General features: G+C 41.6%; 1 protein-coding gene across 2 annotated transcripts in view; it reads right to left on the minus strand.

Annotated features, from left to right (window-relative positions):
• Positions 1 to 223: 223 nt before the first annotated feature.
• Positions 224 to 16,575, minus strand: part of TNFSF11 (TNF superfamily member 11) — a 36,488-nt gene continuing 20,136 nt past the window's right edge. The window contains exons 3-5 of one of the 2 annotated variants that reach the window (XM_023208697.2): positions 7,459 to 7,504; positions 7,275 to 7,373; positions 224 to 1,734 (exon numbers count right to left, since the gene is read on the minus strand). In XM_023208697.2, the coding sequence (XP_023064465.1) occupies positions 1,313 to 1,734; positions 7,275 to 7,373; positions 7,459 to 7,504 (567 nt within the window). In that variant the 3' untranslated portion in view covers positions 224 to 1,312. The remainder of the gene's footprint in view (positions 1,735 to 7,274; positions 7,374 to 7,458; positions 7,505 to 16,575) is intronic. The other variant, XM_023208699.1, reaches the window with a different exon arrangement.

Consider the following 16,575-nt stretch of genomic DNA (forward strand, 5'->3'; position numbering starts at 1 on the left):
TCCATTTTCTATCTGGGTATATCCTTGCATACAAATTCCTTGCAAATTATTTTTCAAATTCCAAGGATCATTAATTTAATTGAATCTGCTTCTAATTTTTAATTAAATCTGCATTTCTCCCAGTAACCTTTGGAAAGAGATAGAAGCCACATTACCACATTGAAAATAATAGGATCACACAGCAAAAGAGAGATGAAGGAGAAGTACTAAATCACAAGGCAGGTTTTCATATAAATTTATTTTTGTACCAAAAAAATTAACATTCAAAGGCAATATTTTTATTGTACAGTATAAAATAACATTTACTAAATTAAAATTGGATTTTTTGCTGATAAACCACTAATAACTTTTCTATTTTGAAAAAAAAAATGTACAATTTGCAGCACTTGTAGAAAAACACCTGTTCAACAATTATATAAATACTCTTGACAGATTTCAGTAGCCCATTATGTATCCTTTTTGGCAATGTCAGCTTTCTAAAGTCAATTAGTTTCTAAATTTGAAAGGCACCTGGTGGCCAACATCCTGCTTATTATTCAAGGCATCCATTTTAATTTTTTTGCACAGGCTTGACAAGTCTGAAAAATCTATTAACTTAAAAGGAATGAAGAAATATACTGCATTTGATATTAGGAAACAACATTTTTTTTTTCCCTCCTTAGCTGCAAGTTTTCCCCAGGGGATTTACAAAGTGCACCAGTTAAATATGTCTGTACATTTAAAACATTAAATATGTCAACAGCAAGACATTTTTAAATATTTTGAATCAAATACTATAGCACAAATATAATTTACAATACTTTGCAAAGAAAACATTACATCTGAAATATAACTTTAGATATTATATAAAAATACATATATCTTTCTCTCCTCATTAGAAAAAGTATTTTTTGCAGGTTCCAGCATGATGTAACAATTCAAAAGAATTTACCCCTTCAGATGATCCTTCAATTGTGCTAGATGACACCCTCTCCATTTCAGCTGCGTAGGGGCACGTGACCAGGGACTAACCCCTCCCATAGCCCACATGCAGTTTCTCATAAGGTCAATCCGTAATTGCTCCAATCTGGTTTAATTCTAGGAATTCATTACAAAATTTAAAAACCATTGTGTAACACACCATGAGTCTAACATCTCCCACTGGCTGTAAATATGAGTGTTCTCTACAAGGTCAAGAGCATGGATACTGAGTCTCGAACCGTTGGGGCCATGCCTCTTAGTAGTCTCACACACCTATATACATCTTTCTTGGCTTGTTTAAAAAAATGTTTCCAAACATCCAGGAAATACATAACACTCCAAAAACTGGGGCTCAATCTATATCTCGAACTTTAAAAGCCCCAAAGTATGTTGCATCCTGATCCGGATCCAGTAGGGAGGGGTTGGAGACCTCGACGCTGATTTCCTCACCAGACCGTAACTTAAAAAATCCACCAACGTTTATAGAATAAAAATGGAATTCAGAATTCCCTGACCAATATTTGGTGCTTCCTCCTTTCATCAGGGTATGAGAACTTGGGATTTTGATGCTGGTTTTAGTGACGTACACCATCAGCTGAAGATACTCTGTAGCTAGGTCTCCCGAAGTTTCATGATGTCGAAAGCAAATGTTGGCATACAGGTAATAAAAGCCATCCTGATTAACTATTAGTTTTCCATTGCTAAAAGTCATGTTGGAGATCTTGGCCCAACCCCGATCATGGTACCAAGAGGACAGACTCACTTTATGGGAACCTGTGGAGAAGAGAGGCATATGATTTAAAAGTCAGTCCTTAAAAGAGAAGGACGTCTTCACAATTCTATGAGGTTAGGGAGAAAAAATAGCATAGCAGTCATTATTCCAAAGGGAGAATAACTTCTTGGGATTTCCTTTCTAGAAGGGGAGAATACATTCAGATGTACTTGGTGCTTCTATTAGGCATGGGAGAGGGTATGAAAATGAAAACTCATTTTTCCTGCCCTCAAGGCGCCTATAGTGCACCAGGGGTAAGTACGATATGTGTTCACATCAGACGTAAGGCATAAGTACCAATAGGCAAGGTTCAGTAACTCCTATGGGAGCTCAAAGGATGGAAAGGCAAGAACAACCTTCCACCCAGAAGGGTAAAGAATGCCGTTGTGGAGTTGCTGCTAAGTCTGAGAACTTAAGAGAAACGGGATTCAGCCACACAGACGAGAGCAGAAAGGTCACTCCCAGGTTGAAGGGAGAGATTCGCCAAAGGCAACTGAGACAGGAAAGCAAGAAACTAGGATAGGAAGACAATTTCCATATGTCACAAGTCTCAACCTTCTCTTCTAATTCATGAAGAGGGAAAGTAGGAGATGAAAAACTGGGTCACAGTAACTTTGGCTGAAAGGTCAGACATCTAAACTCAATTCTCATAATCTGTTTTCTTCACCTCCAGTAGCCCAAATGTCTCCCTCCTTGGCTTGCACAACCAAAAAGCTAACCCCAGAGAAGCTCAAAAAGAATATATTCTTAGCATTGTACTCCCTAGCTTAACAACTTCACACAATCCTTCTGACCAAAGGTCTGTAAAGCTTCTCCTGACTGACCAGAATTCTCATTTAGCCCTACTCACCCCTGAAATGAGGTAGCACCTGGTCCTCTTGCTACAGCTTCTGTGCAGTAAAACATTTCTAAAGAACCTTCTAAATCAGCAATGTGTCCAGTGCTTTTCATATTTCGGGTCCTTGGTGTATTTTCCTTGGTGTATTTCCTGGGTCATTAAAAATTGGCAATACCTCTATGGTAAACCCAATTAATCAAACATTTGTATTGATGTGGACAGTATTATTCAACTGGAAAAGCTGGTAACTAATGGTGGGAAAGTTGTAACACTGTGGAAAGTACAAAAATACATTTTTCCTCCAGAGGATTTTGTAAATACTTATCCTAAACTAAGGTGGTCAACAGTTTGAAATCAGCAAAACAAAACAGAGTTGAGTCTCAGACTGGAGTTGAGAGAGTTCCTGCAGCCATGAGAAATTCATCGCTACCTGTCACACCCACCCACCCACAACTTAGGCCCTGAGATGCTGAGGGAGATAAATCAGCCCCCAGAGATGAAGACTTATAGTGGATTCCAGAGATCCATCAAAACTGACAACTCTCTGGTTAGAGTGAATCCTTACGATAGCCTCATAGATAAAAAGAAACACATGGCTGGGCACGGTGGCTCACGCCTGTAATCCCAGTGCTTTGGGAGGCTGAGGCAGGTGGATCATGAGGTCAGGAGTTCGAGACCAGCCTGGTCAACATGGTGAAACCCCATCTCTACTAAAAACACAAAAAATTAGCTGGGCGTGGTGGCGGGCACCTGTAATCCCAGCTACTGGGGAGGGTGAGGCAAGAGAATTACTTGAATCCGGGAGGTAGAAGTTGCAGTGAGCTGAGATCGCACTACGGCACTCCAGCCTGGGAGACAGAGCAAGACTCTGTCTAAAAAAAACAAACAAAACAAACCAAAAAAAGGAAATACACACTAGTTACCTTCCCAGCCTAGTCTGGTTTGGGGGACCTTGAACATCTACATCCTTATCTAGAGACCCACAAGTTAGAGAATGTTCTACTATTTTATCTCTAAAGAACTGGGAGCCTGGGGTATGATCTGGGAGCCTCAAAACTAGGCTACAGGAACCAAATAGGTAGTTCTTTCAACACTTGGGAGAAAAATTGCAGCATGGGCCATCCGATGGTGGGGCAACCCATCATGAGAAGACCAAGAATTCAATGGTTCCAATCTATCTGTCCAGAAACAGGGTATTTCCTGAACTCCACAACCTATCTGGAGCGGGGTCATCACAGGCCCTCTTGCCTCCTGGGCTCACCACAATAAACACCCTTCTTTTTCATTGGAGGTCTTATTTCAGGTCATCCCAGATTAAAGCACCCCAGATACAAATACCATCATCTGGTCCCAAGTGAGTGAGCATGATCATCATGCCCCTCATGAACACTAGTAAAAGTAATTCCTTGAATCCATTGACAAAACCCATGAAATTCAAGATGCTTCCCATCTCAAGTTATCCCATGCTGCCCTCATTCTTATCCCACTCTTGTAGTCAATTCATTGTTCAATCAGTGATTTTTTCTTGTAGTTATCTCTTAACAGAAGAGAAGTCTACCCTCTCAATGGGTTGAATCAGCTAGCGTTAGAGCAAGACATGGCCTAGGAAGGCAAGGAAAGAATATGAAATAGAGAGGCGAGAGAAGATAGGAACCTTGACCGATTACCACTCCCATTGTTAAGTAAGTCATGTGGAAGAAGTGCCCTTACTTCCTACTAAACATCTCTCTATTTTTGTGCACCGACTTACTCATACATTCACTGGTTCATGCTTTTGATCAGTCACACAATATCTATGTGGTGCTTTCTAGGGACAGTCACTCCGTCCATAATTAAGAATTATATCAAACAACTGTACCCTAATGACACTTACCACTAATAGTAGAGAAAATAGAAAATAAGCATATAAAATATGCATTTTCACTTCTGCATGCTGCATAGCACATGGCTGACATTCAGTTATAAGCAACTGCCAAGTGAAAGCTGCAGAAATTCATGGCAAGCAGGAGAGTTCAGCTCAGGAAGGGGACAGAGAAGCCAGAGGACAGCGGGGCCTTGGGTCAGACTTGGATAGGTTAAGAAAAGGGAGGGTATTGTCAGTGAGGGAAACTGAGCAAAGAACGGAATATGCATGGCACATATGGGTGAAAAGGACCAGAGCCAGTCAGTGTGAAGAGAAGACTCAGAAACAGACAAGGCCAGGAAAAAACATGAGAAAAGTATGCAGTGATCACATGGCGGGCCTTGCATGGAAACCTGGATTTTCATCACTGAGGCACACTGACAACCTCTGACTCCAGCCTGCCAGCTTTCCCAGCCTCCCCTGCTCTACACTTCAGTCCCTCCTGCTAAGTGCTGCAGGAGAGGTCTCTGCGAATATTTAGCCTGAGTATCCTCCTAAAGAAAGCCATGTATTCTGACCTCATGAGATATTTCCCAATTGCATTTTCATCTAAGACATTTTGAAAATGCAATTGGTATCAGTCCATATAAGGCAGAGCAGATTCTGATTTTACTTGTGTAAATAAGTGCAAAACAGAGCCCCAAAATGAACATGCACATTTAAAGCCACTTCCTCTGAAACCTCCACTACTGGCCAAAATTGGGTAATAAATGGACTCAAGGAATTGTGGGCCCAGCCAGAGCCACAGATTCTATTTTCTTAAACAGAAGTATACACTACCTCATTTCACTCAGTCACAAACTCAATAACTGTCAGAAAATAACCAGGAGTTTTGCCTTGTGTTTTTGGCAATGATTTGATGCTAGGTGCCTGCAGAGAGAGTTTGATAACTAAAACACGCTTGCTATTGCCAAACAGACTTTGGCACACAGTCTAATGCAATATTTATCATATGCTATTTAAAGTGAACTGAAAAGATAAAAGATAATACATTAATAGCACACACAGCTGATGCATTCGTATTAATCTGATTGCCTTTGCTAACATGCAAAATAGTTTTCCACTCAGAGAAATTAATACACATGCATCCATATTTATTTGATTGCCTTTGCTAACATGCAAAACAGTTTTCCACTCAGAGCAAATTAGTGTAGCTCCATCACAAGACATGCATAGACACACAGAGAGAAAAAACTATTTATGAAGCAAGTGTCTGGGACAGGAGAGGTCATTTGGAAAATCCTCTAAAAGCCAAAAAATTGGTTTCTCCCTGTCTGTGTCTTTGGTCAGGAAAAATCCCTCCCTTATCCATGCTGTGATAAAGTTTTCCAAATAATTCAGCAAAACTTGAACTTTCTTTCTTTAACTCCAAGAAAAACTTGCCTTAAATTATTTGCAGGAAAAAGGTGGAATATGCATAATTACTTAATTAAACTCAAAAATAACAAGTCACACTCACAAGTGCTTACTTGGCTGTTCATCCACACAAGAATGTTAATACTCTACCTCATTTCATCTTCATAGCTACCCCTTGAGGCAGATGCTATCATCATCCCCATTTCAGACGTGATGAAGCTGAAGCATAAGTGATTCCAATAAATTGTACAAGGTCACAGAGCCAGTACAATGGAGCCTCAAACCCAGGCAGTCAGATTTTAGCACCCCTGTTATTAGACGTTACATGAATCTACTTCTCACAGGAAAAGAGAAACATAAGGGCTTTGAATTCTTTCTCTCTGGCCAAGCCAACTGACCACAAATACCTTGTGGCCTGCTTATGTGATAATAGAGAGCATGGAAAGCATGGCCTTAGCAATCAACGGGACGGGAATTCAACTTCTAATCCAACCATCATCATGAACTGGGAACAAATGACAACCTATGTATCATTCAGTTTCCCTGTCTGCAAAATCTGCGTGATAATCCCTACCTTGCAGGATTGCAATAAGGATAAGAGGTAATGAGGAAGGGAAAATGCCTGATTGACAGGTGGAAGAGTTCATCGGGTAGTCACAGACTCAGCCATCTCCTGCAGAGTGCCAGGGAGGACACTTCAAGATCCCCCTTTAAGATCTTCAAGTGTTCCATTAGTGGCATGATGATAACAAGAATGTTTAATCGTCACTCTATCATAACGTTCTTTGCTATCTTTTTGATAGCTATCTAGCCCATGGCGAAGTAACCAGTGGGGGTTGTATGATGGAATAACTGGTGTATTAGGGTAGCTGTAGGCAGAGAGCTCCAGGTTTCTTCATTTTCAAGATAATCAGGTCTCTAGCCCATTGAGCTAAACATTTACTCAGAGAAAATGATAAGCTCTTGGAGAAGGGGGAGGAGATCTCATTTTCTAGAGGGTTACTGTCTCTTAAGGAACTTAACAGGGATCTAAAGTGTCCTCCCTGGACCTCTGCAGGAGATAGCTGAGTATGTGACTACCTGATGAATTCATTCACCTCTGAGGTCAGCAGCAGGGCTGTGTCAACTTTAGCTTGGGAAAGTACAGATGAGCATAACAAAGGATTGTCCTTCCAGGTTACAGGCTCTCAGCTGACAGTCATTTAAAATAAGCATCCATTCTGATGATCTGAAAATGAATAGGGTGATGATGTCCATTCTGACATTTTTGAGAATCACAGTTTCCAGGATGTGAGTCATCACCTGAGGATGAATAGTCTTTCCTTTGGCTTTGAAGTAAGGGCTCTCAAAAATTCAGTGACAGACTAAAAATAGGTTTCAGTATTGAAATGGGCTGATAAATGACTCTTCAAATATTTTCCAGGCTGGATGCAAATGGAGCTTACCAGTTGGGATGTCAGTGGCATTAATAGTGAGATGAGCAAAAGGCTGAGCTTCAAGCTTGCTCCTCTTGGCCAGGTCTAACCATGAACCATCCACCATCGCTGGAGATGAGAGAAATCGTATTATTATAGCCAAAAGAGTAGTGACCCTGTGGCATTTCACACATACATATGGATCCATGCTTACCTTTCTCTGCTCTGATGTGCTGTGATCCAACGATATGTTGTAATTCCTGAAATAAAAAGGAAAAATAATTTTATTTGTAAAATCATCCTTTCTGTAAAGCAATAAGAATTCGGGGCTGTTATATATATGCAACAAATTAACCCTCTTTTCCTTCCAAAGGTGCCATAATAGCACTGGCAGTGAAATTCCTATGTGTACCAGGCGGCTATCAACGGTAGTTCACCCCCAAAGAATTGGTGTTGACATGTTTGAGACCATACCCAACTTCAAACAAAATACTTTGGACAGTAAGAGGAAATAAAAGACGATGTAGATTATAAACCATTGTGTAATTAAACATAATTAAAAATCTGTAGCAGGTACACAAATGGAGATGAAGTTAACTAAGAAAATAACAATTACACAGAATATATGACCCTCTTAAATCTTCTGGAAGGCTCTTTTTATGTCTATTTCATTAGTGAATTTCTGTTATAATACTAAAGCTCAGCCCACAGGAAAGAGAATGATGCTTAGCTCCCAGTGGTTAATTTTTTACTTTAAAGTTACAGTGTACTTAAAGCACTATATGGAAGTCTAAGAGCCTTTAGAGTACCAATAATTAACTTAAAATATTGCCACAAATAGAGGGTTAGAAGCACAAGCCAGAAAAAAGAAAAACATAAAGAGTACAGGTAATTGCATATCTCAATTTGAATCCTGAGAATAAAAGATGAAATAGGTAACCACATGACCACCTGTATCAAGCCATTAGCTGACATTAAAATGTCACATCTTAGGGCAAGAGTAAGGTGGAGGGGATGAAAGCTCAGGCTTTCGCCTTGGTTCAAGTCCCTGCATAAATGGAGGATATTAACAGCACCCCATCACAGGGTGCTTGTGAAGACTAAAGGAGATAATGTGTGTAGGCACTTAGCATAGTGCCTGGTAAATTTAGATGTCTATTATATACCCATCATCCCAGGACTTTGGGAGACTGGGGTGGGCGGATCATTTGAGGTCAGGAGTTCAAGATCAGCTGGGCCAACATGGTGGAACCCCGTCTCTACTAAAAATACAAAAATTAGCCAGGTGTGATAGTGGGTGCCTATAATCCCAGCTACTCAGGAGGCTGAGGCAGGGGAATCGCTTGAACCAGGAGGTGGGTGGGGAGAGGTTGTAGTGAGCTGAAATTGCACCACTGTAATCCAGCCTGGGTGACAGAGTGAGACTCCATCTCAAAACAAAAACAAAAAACAAAAGAGATATCTATTATATGGATACTGAAAAACAACAACAACAACAACAACAAAACAAAACACTCCAGAGAGATTCCTAATTTCCCCTATTACTGGAATAACTATTCATGCTAACCATTCTCCCTACGATGTTTGAAAGATAGGCCATGCAGCTTAAGTTCTTTAACTGTCTAGAGAGGAGTGCTTTGAGATAGAGGATGGATGGATAGATAGATAGATAGATAGATAGATAGATAGATAGATAGATAGATAGATAGATAGAGGCAATAACATAATTTCAATTGTTATTAGCTGGAAGGATTCTGGAGATAAGATAACATTTATTCTTCTTTCTGCTTCCAAACTTCTGAGAGAGAGACAAGAATCTACATTGTTTTTAATGATCATTGGAGGAGACAGCACAGCTGTCTTCACTGATCTGTTCTGAAGTTCTAAAGTCACAGGGTGGCTGACTCTTCAAAAGAAACCCTAGGACTCACCCAAAGCCACCTTCTGCTTTTGCTTAGACCCAGGCACTGCACTGCACAGCTCTGGGAGCGCCGTGTGTAGGGCGGGTATTTAGGCACATGGTGGCCCCTTTTGGGTTGAGTGGCCCTTACCAGGCCTCGTTTTCTTCCCCACTCATGTCGACCTCCAGTCTTCCAAGATTTCCTCAAGACCTCAATGGTGCCCAATTTCTGGAATTTCCTGGTTTTGTCTCCCCTGCCTTCACGACAGACTTATAAATACACAGTGTATCTTTTTCTTTCTTTCTTTCTTTCTGCAGGTTTTTTATTTTCTCCCTTAAGGCTATAGGAAGATCTCATTATTAAGCTGCTCATGGTGCTCTACTACCTGCTGCAAATGTGAGTATAATTGTGCTTTCTCCCATCCGCAGTTTCCCAGCCATTGGGCCCCTTATCCTTCAAATGCTGCCACTTGTTTAGTGGCTTCCGGGCATTTTCTTGTTGCAGCAGGTGCAAGTGCTATGGAAGTGTCGAAGTGTGTGGAGGGATCTGACACGCAACAGGGACGTGCCTTGATAGCAGTTTCTTCTTTCTACCCAGCTCTTGTCAGGCAGGTGGATGGGTCGCCTTAGGGAATAGACCTTCCCTTGCTCATCTCTTCTTCACTTTGGTGCCAGCAAAGCTGGATATACAGTGTATCTTTAAACACTGTGTATATCTTTATATGGTTATATACATACAATATATCTTTACTCGATTACTGGCTCTCACAGATTGGAAGAGGAACCTTGGTGACAGAGTAATTCTGAGATTTAACGCTACCCCTCATTTTCCCTCTAGCTCTGATCTGCCTTTCCATCAGAGGAGAGACAGGGAAGGGGAGAAGGAAGCAGAACTAAGTCTGGCATATATCTACAAATACCTGTTCTGTGATTTTTCTATACAAACACACCTACAATCAAGAAAGCCAGGCCAGGCATGATAGTTCATGCCTGTAATCCTACCACTTTGAGAGGTCGAGGTGTGAAGATTGCTTGAGCCTAGGAGTTTGAGACCAGCCTGGGCAACATATGGAGACCCCATCTCTATAAAAATAAATTTTAAAAAATTAGCTGGGTGTGGCGACATGCACCTGTGCTCCTCAGGAGGCTGAGGCGGGAGGATTGCTTGAGCCCAGGAGGTAGAGGCTGAAGTGAACTGTGATGTGCCACTGCACTCTAGCCTGGGTGACAGAGCAAGACCCAGTCTAAAAAAAAAAAAAAAAAAAAAAAAAAAGAAAAGATAAGAAAGAAAAAGAAAAACAAGAAAAGCGTCTTTGTCCTAGCTCGGTGGTCCTCAAACTTGAGCATGTATGCATTGCACCACCACCTCCTGGAGGGCGTGTAAAACCGGCTGCTGGGACCAGCCCCGGAGTTTGTGATCCAGTAGATTTGGGGTGGGGCCTGAGAATTTGCATTCAGCACCAGTGAGCTGACGTTGCTGGCCTGGGGCCTCATCTAAGAATGACAGTCCCTTTCACATCCTAAAAGGGTCACAGAGGCACAGACTGGAGATTTTCTGGAAGCTTGAGACCCAGGCCAAGAAGCAGCAGATTCAAGCCACTGATTCAAGGGACAGGGAAAGTTCGTCCTCTTCTACCCGGGAATGAACTTTTCTTTCCCATTTAATCAGAAACTTCTAGGTCAGAGTTGCTACAGACCCATTTTGTTTCAAGAAAATTCAGTAACCAGCAGCACCTCTCAGATGCACTTTCAATGTCTGCTTTAAGAAAAAAAAAAAAAAAGAACAAAAGGCTTCATGATCCAGGATGAATTAAAACTCTAGCTAGAGACCCATGAGGTAATGATGCTCTCATTTTATATCTTTTGGGTGTCGAAGGATTGCAATTCCCCTCGGAAACCTTATAGGTAAGTTTCAGAGTCAAAAAGAGAGCACATGACGTGTCTATAACCTCAAGATACAAAGAAAGTATTCCCAGTATCTGTATCTGCACTCCAGCTTTTTGAGCTCTAAAACCATTGTTATTTATGTGCACATATATCAATCATAAAAAATAACATTCTTCTAAGACTACACTTTTAGGGTGACTTCTGGCCTTGAGATTGTAACTGAAGTTCTGTAGGTAGTATGTGATGCATTCCAGTGCCACCTAGGCAGTTTAGAAGATACCCATACCCTGACCCCAACCTCAGCCAGGATAATGAACCCAATTAGTCTGACAGTGACTTGGTAGTTTTTTAAAGACCTCCCAGATGATACTAATATGTAGCAGGTACTGAGAAACGTCGTTACTAATTAAGTGTTCCCATGAATAGTTGTTTGGTGACATCTCAGTTAAGGGTTTACTATAGTCTCACGACTTGCATATGTATTCTACACATTGAAAATTTAATAACCTCTTACATTTGTAGACAGCAAAGTATTTTCCTTGTTACCATATTTTATTTTTATTAGAATCAGAGGCTGGAAAACCATAACTACTACTAACCTCACTTTTCAGAATAAGAAATAGAGGCAGAGAGAGAATAAGGCTTCACCTAATAAAGCTGAGACTTGACTTTGGTCTCTGGATCTATACACCCATATCCTTTTACAAGGTATCATCATAAAATACACTCATGAAAGCTGGGACAAAATACCACTCATCTGCCCAGGAATCCTTAGCGCGATTCCCTCCCTGAAGTAGTAACTCTGAGAAGGTGGCTCGCCTTGACTGGCATCTGGGAATCCTGGGATCTGACAAAAAGGAGCCGGGACATCAGAAAATAGAATCTCAGAATTTCCAGGGGCTTCAGAAAACAACTGGCTCAGAACCGGCCAACCCATGTTTATGGCTGATGAACCCCCAAGACTAAGACCTGCAGGACATGGATAAGGGACATCACATCTCCAAACATGACCCTATCGAGTCCACTCCACAGAGCAGGAGCCATTCCATGTTGCCATCTTCTCAAAGATCAGAGACTTTGCTATACACATGCCAAGCACAGACCTTCTGATGGCCCCCTAATATCTTTCATTTTCAGGATTATAGGAGTCCTTCTTAAGAAGAACCCAAAACTTCACCCCAATTGACAATCCCGTTTATTTTCTAAGCTTTGCATTTACATTTCTTTTCATCCACATTAGTCCTCTACATCTGCCAGATTAATTAGAGTGTTTTAAAATTTCTATAGTTCTTTATTCCAAAATCTTATCATTCAGACGGCACTGCCGGTTTCTTTGAATTCAGAAAGTTCTGATAATCTAATTTTGGGAAAACAGTACAAAAGAACATCCCGACTCCTTTCTCCTGAACAAATTATTCACATGAAAGAGATCTTTTAAAAAATTTATGTATGTTTTATCTTATTTTAAGCCAGCTGTAAATGAACAAAAACCAGTTAGTTAACACTCTGAATAAACATCCAACGCAACCACATGTTACCCACGCCATTAGAAAGCCTGTAGATTTGTGTAGAGAAGTGCAGGTAACTTCAACAACGAACAGCCTGGAGCAGAAGCCAGAAACAGTTCCCAGGCTGAGGAAGCCGGGCAAAGGGCGCCCCCAAGTTCTTCTCTTGGCTAATGAGCACCATGTCCAGCTCCCCAGGAGGATTTGTGATCTACCTTCTCAGGATACAGCATATTCATCATCTGTTACATGCAAAGGGCAGAAAGAATTGCCCCTTGATTTCTATAAGCAACCATGACAATTAGGATCATTACTTATAATAAGTTACCAAGAAAATTCACAGGAATGAATCAACTTATTCATGGTCACCCTGTAACAAGTAGGCCTTGCAACGAATTTATGCATTTTTAGATAAGAGCAATTTTAAACAAGTAAATTATGATAGCTTTACTTAACCCTGCAAAACAAGACAAAAAAAGGAAACCAAACTACCAGAGCAACCAAAGAAATCTCTGCCCATTCAAGGATAAAAGAAACCTTCTGACATACTGCCACCTAGTGGACACTGTCCCACATTGACAAGCCTGGGACACCGCCGCAGTCAGTCTTTGCAGATTTGAAACCCCAATGTCTGAAAACAATAGAGATGAGGACATTTCACAATATTTTTTTAAAATCTTCTCATTGTGGTATTTTTCTATTTAGACTGCATTAACTTTTCATCTTTGCTGTCAGAGTACATTTAAACAGACAGGAAAACAACCAATGTGATTTTTTTTTTAAATTTCAACTTTTATTTGACTCATAAAAAAATGCTGGGATTACACAATTTCTTCTCCAGGAAACAAAGTACACAAAAGATCAATGTGATTGTGTAACTGTGGTCTCTAGTACTGCCTCTCCTGAACTCAGCATCCAAAAAGTGCAATTCCCAGGAGCCTGGCTGTGCAGACTTTGTCTCTGGTCCATTGAGATCAGCTTCCTTCAGATCTTTTAAACATCTTTTCAAACGTTTTAGGATATTTGCCAAACTTAAGGAGGAGGGCGATGTCTCAGAGCTGGCTCAATCTCAATAGACTAGGGCCACTTAGGAGAGATGGTACTGTGTAAGAATAAATATAAACACAAGTATTTTCAACTCCTTTAAGTAGTTATGGGAATTTTGCTCCAGACAATTTAAACATTTACAGCAAAGGATATGCCTGCCCCTCTTTGTAAATTCAGCTGAATAACTGCCCTAAACAAGACTTTGATAACATTCCAATTCAGGAGAGAATGTTATTAAATTGTTTTTAAGATTGTTTGACTACAGTTTTGTTTTTTTTCCAACTTACAAAATAATATAAATAGACCTGGAGGAGGGGCTCACACCTGTAATCCAAGCACTTTGGGAGGCCAAGGCAGGAGGATCAACCTCAGGCCAGGAGTTCGAGACCAGCCTGGCCAATACAGCAAAACCTCATCTCTACTAAAAGTATTTTTTAAATTAGCTGGGCATGGCAGCAGGTGCCAGTAATCCCAGCTACTCGGGAGGCTGACGCTAGAGATCGCTTGAGCCCAGGAGGCAGAGGTTGCAGTGAGCTGAGATCACACCACTGTACTCCAGTCTGGGCAAGAGAGTGAGACTCCATCTCAAAAATAATAATAATAATAATAATAATAATATAAATAGATTTCAGCTCCAATTGAGAACATTCTCAGCTGCAAAGATATTCTGAAAAGGTCAAGTTGCTGGAGTCTGAGCTTATCAGACTGAAAATCTCACCTGTGCGTTGTGATGTGAATTGTGTGATCCATGTGGTACCTGTCAATCAGAGCATAGAAGAAGGAATTTGTACAGCCAGATGCTTTGGAAATCACTGGCACCAGCTCATAGCTGGGGTCTCAGGTGGCTGCCTCCCTCTGCAATAGCAGCAGCAGCTGCAGAGACATCTGGCTGGTTGAACAAGGATTGAACACCCCGTTTGCCAGATATAATACAGGGTTCATACACTTGTTAACATATGTAATGCATTCATTTTAACATCTTAATGATATCCTTCATGTAATTCTTCTCCAACCTAGTTACAAGAATAGTGCATTCATCAGCCGAGTTAGCACATGAATGCCACACATGGGTTATTTCTGAAAATGAATAGCCAGTTTCCAGTTCCTGCAGAGAAGTCCTGCAGATTTCCACCTTGTAAAGAGCTAGGAAATCCATTCCCTCCTCTCCAACCTGGGTACCACTGCCTTCCTTCAAGTTTTCATCACCTCTCATTAGGACTACCATAGTAGCTTCCTACCCCCTCTTCCTGTCTCCTGCCCTCCTCAAGCTGATCCACTGCGGTTAGAGAGGGCATCCTAAAGTACACATCCCTTCTTAAAATCCTCCAGGGGCTGCTTCCAGACTTCTGGTACAAGTCCACGTTCCTTACCAGGGCTTAGAAGGCCCTGCATAACTAGGCCTGTGTAATATTGTAATTTAATAAGAAATATGCAATTCGTCTTCATCCCAGGTTCCTGGCACAGAGGTCCTAAAGCCTTTGGAATTTCCTGCATGACAGGTGTCACAGAAGCATCCTTTGTTATTCATAATCAGCTCCTTCCAACCTTACCTTAGTTTATGCTAATGATGTGACCCTTGGAGAATGGGGTCTGGTTTCCGGAGGGACCAGTCATGTGATCAGAAGATGGGACCTTTCAGTCCCAGCCTGTATTAGTCTGTTTTCACATTGCTATAAAGAACTGGCTGAGACTGGGTAATTGACTCACAGTTCCGCATGGCTGGGGAGGGCTCATGAAACCTACAGTCATGGGGGAAGGCAAAGGAGAAGCAGACAAAGAAGAAGCAGACACCTTCATCACAGGGTGGCAGGACAGAGTGAGTGCAAGCAGGGGAAATGCCAGATGCTTCGAAAGCCATTAGATCTCATGAGACTCACTACCATGAGAACAGCACGGAGGAACCACCCTCCATGATCCAATTACCTCTACCTGGTCCTGCCCTTGACACGTGGGGATTATGGGAATTACAATTTGAGGTAAGATGTGGGTGGAGACATAGAGCCAAACCATATCACACCCCTTGACTTGCTGACTTCCCGGTTGACGTTAACCACCAATGGCCAATGATTCAATAAACTATGTCTATGTAACGAAGCCTCCATAAAAACTCTCAACAATGGGCTTCAGCCAGGGTACCACTGCCTTCCTAGCAGGTGAACATGTCCAGGTGTTGAAGGAGTGGCATGCCCTGAGAGGCATGGATGCTCCATGACCCTCCCCATCCCCATACCTGGCCCTAAGCATCTCTTCCGTTGGGTGGATCCTGATTGTATCCTTTATAATAACCCGGTCATAGTAAGCCAAGTGCTTTCCTGAGTTCTGTGAGCCATTCAAGAATACTACCAAACCTGAGTAGGAGGTCATGGGAACCCCCAATTTGTAGCTGGTTGGTCCGAAATACAGGCAACAAGCTGGCACTTGCGACTGGCATCTGAAGTGGGGCAGTCTTGTGGGGCTGAGCCTTTAACCTATTGGGGCTGAGTTACCTCCCATGAGTTAGTGTCATAATTCAATTGCAGAACACCCAATTAGTGTCTGAAGAGTTGGAGAACTGCTTCGTGTGAGGGCAAACTCCATATAGTTGGTGTCAGATGGGTTATGAGAGTATAGAGAAAAATATTAATTTTTCACTTAGTCTGGTTACCACTCCCAAACCCCCTACTATTCCTCCCCTATATCCCCAAACCTCACCACCTGGAAGGACGCTCTGGGATGCCATAGGTTCCAGCCACATGAAATTACTGTTAGTTCCACCTGCAAGAAGCCCACCCTCCTGTACATGCAGACTTTTGCACACACTGCTCCCTTGGAAAGATGCCTTAGCCAGTGTTTCATCAGTATCTCATCCTTAATTGCAAAGCTCTTATCTCCATGGCATTCTTGGCTAACAAGGCACAGAAAGAGTAGCCGCCAGGTGCTGTGCAATAGCTAACGAGACAGGATTTAGTATCGCTGCCTCAGCCTCTTGCTTTCCTCCCTCCCCTAAAGCTCA

Source organism: Piliocolobus tephrosceles, chromosome X (assembly GCF_002776525.5).
Source record: "Piliocolobus tephrosceles isolate RC106 chromosome X, ASM277652v3, whole genome shotgun sequence".
In the NCBI taxonomy this organism is placed as follows: Eukaryota; Metazoa; Chordata; class Mammalia; order Primates; family Cercopithecidae; genus Piliocolobus; species Piliocolobus tephrosceles.